At 44.2% G+C, this 4541-nt stretch overlaps 1 protein-coding gene across 6 annotated transcripts in view; it reads left to right on the forward strand.

The window, feature by feature from the left end:
- Window positions 1-4541, forward strand: part of DENND2B (DENN domain containing 2B) — a 149723-nt gene extending 145182 nt beyond the window's left edge. For all 6 annotated transcript variants that reach the window (XM_075188527.1, XM_075188531.1, XM_075188529.1 and 3 more), the window contains 5 exons: window positions 1-34; window positions 628-739; window positions 1617-1856; window positions 3215-3301; window positions 3966-4541. The exon at window positions 1-34 is cut by the window's left edge and continues 8 nt beyond it. In XM_075188527.1, the coding sequence (XP_075044628.1) occupies window positions 1-34; window positions 628-739; window positions 1617-1856; window positions 3215-3301; window positions 3966-4000 (508 nt within the window). In that variant the 3' untranslated portion in view covers window positions 4001-4541. The remainder of the gene's footprint in view (window positions 35-627; window positions 740-1616; window positions 1857-3214; window positions 3302-3965) is intronic.

The following is a 4541-nucleotide window of genomic DNA, read 5'->3' on the forward strand; positions in this document are numbered from 1 at the left end:
GGTGGATCTTGGATCAGACCGGTTTATAAAACAGGTAAGAGTACAACGCTGTATAAGAGCTACAAGCGGTATAAACATGGCCGCGTGGTGTGATTTTGGTTGGTTCGTTGGCGGTTCCTGATTAGATTGGCTGAAGGATGCACCAGATTGTTCGGATTGCACCTTGGTGCTCCAACATCTTTGTCACCAAGGATTGTACCGTTATGTGGGATAATATCCCCATCGCTCTTTGTGAATTTGTGATGTCACACGTACCCTCACCTGTGGGTGACTTTATGGTGTCACCATCATTTGTGAATCCTTTATCCCAATTCCAACACAATGATGTGTTTGTAATTTAACAACAAGTTTTATTTCCTGGAAGAGTTTTTCCCACACTCCGTACTGAGCTCACATTATAAGCAGCAGTTATATCAGAGGTGTTACAGTCTATGTAACGTTTTTAGCACTTGTCACCTATTAATAATCAGCTTCAGATATGTAGATAGGTAACAAGTCTTAATGAAGACGGTGTGGTTGGATATATGGGAAAATATTCTATTGCAAGTGCTGGTGTACAACAGACCGGTCCCCCCGTAGAGGTGAAGGGTGGGAATTACTTATCTTGTAATCCTGTGTTTCTGGCAGATGGACGACGAGGACTCCCTGTTACCCCGGAAGCTGCAGGCGGCTCTGGAGCAGGCTCTGGAGAGGAAGGGGGAGCTGATTGGTCAGGACTCGGACAGCGACACCGACGAAGGTGAGCAGAGTCTGCCAGTGTTATCCCCCGTGGGATCTCCGGATAATATATCATAGACGCAGCAGTTATATCAAAGTGACATTTTATTCTTATAACCGTTTAATCCCCATCAGTGCTTCTGGCAGTAGACACTAAAGCACCATCAATAAACACTGCTTGACAGACATGGCCCAAAGTCCTCCTACTTAATGTCACTGTATCTGTTATGAAATGGGATCAGATAAATATAAGATTTACCCTCCGCCCCAGTGTGAACCAATAAGAAGCTGCAAGCAGAGAACGTTTGGCTTCCTATTGGTCCGCGGGGTCACACCCCTGCTTGTCAGACATAATAAACCAGAGGAGCCCCGGGGGAAATCTGTGAGGAAGGGTGGAGGGCTTCCCGAGCTAGTTAGACCCTCCCCTCTGTCAGTCTAGCCACACCCCTTCATGTGATAGGAATTCTGCAGCTGAACCGCCCTTACAGTAAAGAATCCTTCCTATGCTTATGGTTCAACCGTCTTTCTACCATTTGCAATTGTTATCTCCTTGTCTTCTGGATGGTCCTTGGTACATAATAATCAGGTCATCCCAAAGGCGCCATTTTTTCCTCAAATGTAAAGAGCCCTCATGTTTCCAACCTTGCTTTAAAATGTAACCCTTCCATTCCCTTTATTAATGAGGTTGCCCATCTCTGACCCCACTGTAGTTCTCCTATGTCCTTATTCTATATTTCCCACAATTTACAGTGTAAATAATGTGTACACGTATCAGAGTCTGAGGGTCATGGTCCTACTAGTAAGCTGCTGAACCTGTCTTCTTCCTTCTATAAGGAGATTATAATATAGATAAGGTGTCTCAGTGGTTCCCGCAGTGACGTTGTCTCTCTCGCACACAGAGTATAACACGCTCAACGGGTTGGTGTCCGAGGTCTTTATCCGCTTCTTCGTAGAAACCATTGGTCATTATTCCCTGTTCCTGGCGCACAATGACCGCGCAGAGCGAGTCTTCCAGCGAGAAGCCTTCCGCAAGTCGGTGGCCTCCAAGAGCATCCGCCGCTTCCTAGAGGTTTTCATGGAATCTCAAATGTTTGCCGGCTTCATCCAGGACCGGGAGCTCCGGAAATGCCGAGCAAAGGGTGGGTGACTCCCTATCACCCTCCTTCTGTCTGTCCTTTTCATCAAACCCTTTCTATCATCCAGGCAGAGCTGTTTATTTTCACTGCACTATATATATAAGATAATGCTCAGAACTGAGATGAATCGCAGCATAAATACCTTTAACACCAGCATATGCCACAGCGCTGTATGATAGAGGGAACATACGGCAATGCTCGTTACCCCAGCAATTAATAGGTGCCATATAGAAACTCTGGTCTGTTAGTTGCCCGTAAGTCTTCATCTGGATTGTTGTCCCGGGATCTCAGTCCTTGCATCCCACCTACAGACAGCCTGTGTAACCCTTATGGAGTCTCATCAGTATAGAGAAGGCATGGGAGGCACTATAGACACAGTCTCACTGAAGCGTTAAGGGGGATTAAAAATTAATCAATAGAACTAACATTCCAGTTGCATCAATGGTGCCGGCACCACAGAGCGATCTCATGTGATCTGGTATATTGTCCGGGATGTCAGAGCGATCTCATGTGATCTGGTATATTGTCCGGGATGTCAGAGCGATCTCATGTGATCTGGTATATTGTCCGGGATGTCAGAGCGATCTCATGTGATCTGGTATATTGTCCGGGATGTCAGAGCGATCTCATGTGATCTGGTATATTGTCCGGGATGTCAGAGCGATCTCATGTGATCTGGTATATTGTCCGGGATGTCAGAGCGATCTCATGTGATCTGGTATATTGTCCGGGATGTCAGAGCGATCTCATGTGATCTGGTATATTGTCCGGGATGTCAGAGCGATCTCATGTGATCTGGTATATTGTCCGGGATGTCAGAGCGATCTCATGTGATCTGGTATATTGTCCGGGATGTCAGAGCGATCTCATGTGATCTGGTATATTGTCCGGGATGTCAGAGCGATCTCATTTGATCTGGTATATTGTCCAGGATGTCGGAGTGATCTCATGTGATCTGGTATATTTTCCGGGATGTCGGAGCTTCCTTATGTTCTGTACCTTTGTGTTTACATCGAGGACATTAATATATAAAGTATATCACTGTATATTATGTAATAATACATATAGCAACAAGGACAGAATGTGACATTATATCTGTCAGTCTACAGTAACGTCTGTATCTTTGCAATTATTACATACACTTTCCTGTCCAGCTGTTACAATTGTTATTCTGCTACTTTAGGTATCATGTGTTCCTTACAGCTCTTAGATTGTAAGCTCATCAGAACAGGGCAGCTTTATGACATGATCCCCTCACTGTACAGCGCTGTGTACTAGATCAGCACTTTATAAATAAGAGATAATAACATTATCCTGTATGTGTGCGTCAGACAGATGATTCCTGTCTCCTTCTCTCCCAGGTCTGTTTGAGCAGAGGGTGGAACAATATCTAGAGGAGCTTCCGGATAATGAGCAGAGCGGAGTCAACAAATTCTGGAGAGGTCTCGGTGAGGTTACTGCTGACTTATAAACATCTTTGTATTCTGCATTATTCCTTATCCCACCGTACAATGAGCTGGTTGTCCAGAAAGATCAGATCCGTCCCGTACATGAAGCTGCCAGGATCCCTCTGAGTGTTAGATTAGTATCATGGACGGAGGACAGTCGATGCCTCTCCAAAGATACCGATCTGATTATAAGATCATCACGGTAATCAGAGGTCACTGACACAGTGATAGTGCAGAAGGTGCCGCTAATATTAATATGTTCCTTCTATCCCTGTAGGATATATATCTATACTCAGGCAAATGGAAATCTAAATATACATCCAATCTTCATGTGATGGTAATATCTGTATAAACGGTGCAAGCTTTATAATGCCTCATAATCAGTGAGTTGTGATATCATGACTTAAATGTTCATTATAAGGAATAACGAGCCACCTATTGGTCCCCTTAGAGTCATGTGACCTCTATAATTGGCCCTAACATTTATATGATCCCAGAGCTCCCATACACATGTGTGTGTGTGTGTATATATATATATATATATATATACACACACACACAACACACACACACACACACACTATATATAGTTATATATAGATTTATATATATAATACGACTAGGGGGTTTCTGCTCATACACTGATTCCTCGTGTCCTATACAGGAAACAAGATGAGGTTTCTCCACAAGAAGAACTGACTCCCGACCTCTGGGATCCAGGACTATATTGGAGACTGTGTTTATCCTCCACGCTGCTTCCTCAGAGGACGTCAGACTCCAGGACTGACCCACACGGAGTCATACAGAGATATGTATAGTACATAAGACACAGAGACGTTCATGGACAGAATCACGCTCTTTCCCCGGGAATCACCACTTATATATTTGTAAATATTGTGCTGTGAGCTTTTTGTTTTTTTTTAAACATGTCATTTTTTTTAATGAAGCTATGAAAACTGTGGTAAATATGTTTATATTACGAGAGCAACAGGTGTCTGTGGTGTGAATTGACGTGTCGATGATGTATGTTAATACTGTACAAATAGCGGACAGCGTGCGCTCCATCTGCGTGTCAGTGGCGTGGACTCGGCTCTGGTACCTCAGTTCCTGTTCTACGGCCAGTAAACTGTTCTGCACTATCTACGACTGCGCCAAGGAACAACATCTGACGGTACCATGCCCGACGCGCCGCTGAGGTTAGGTACAGACGTGTGTGTGTCAATAAACGCTGTAAGTTAAA

This window comes from Mixophyes fleayi, chromosome 10, assembly GCF_038048845.1.
Source record: "Mixophyes fleayi isolate aMixFle1 chromosome 10, aMixFle1.hap1, whole genome shotgun sequence".
Classification (NCBI taxonomy): domain Eukaryota; kingdom Metazoa; phylum Chordata; class Amphibia; order Anura; family Limnodynastidae; genus Mixophyes; species Mixophyes fleayi.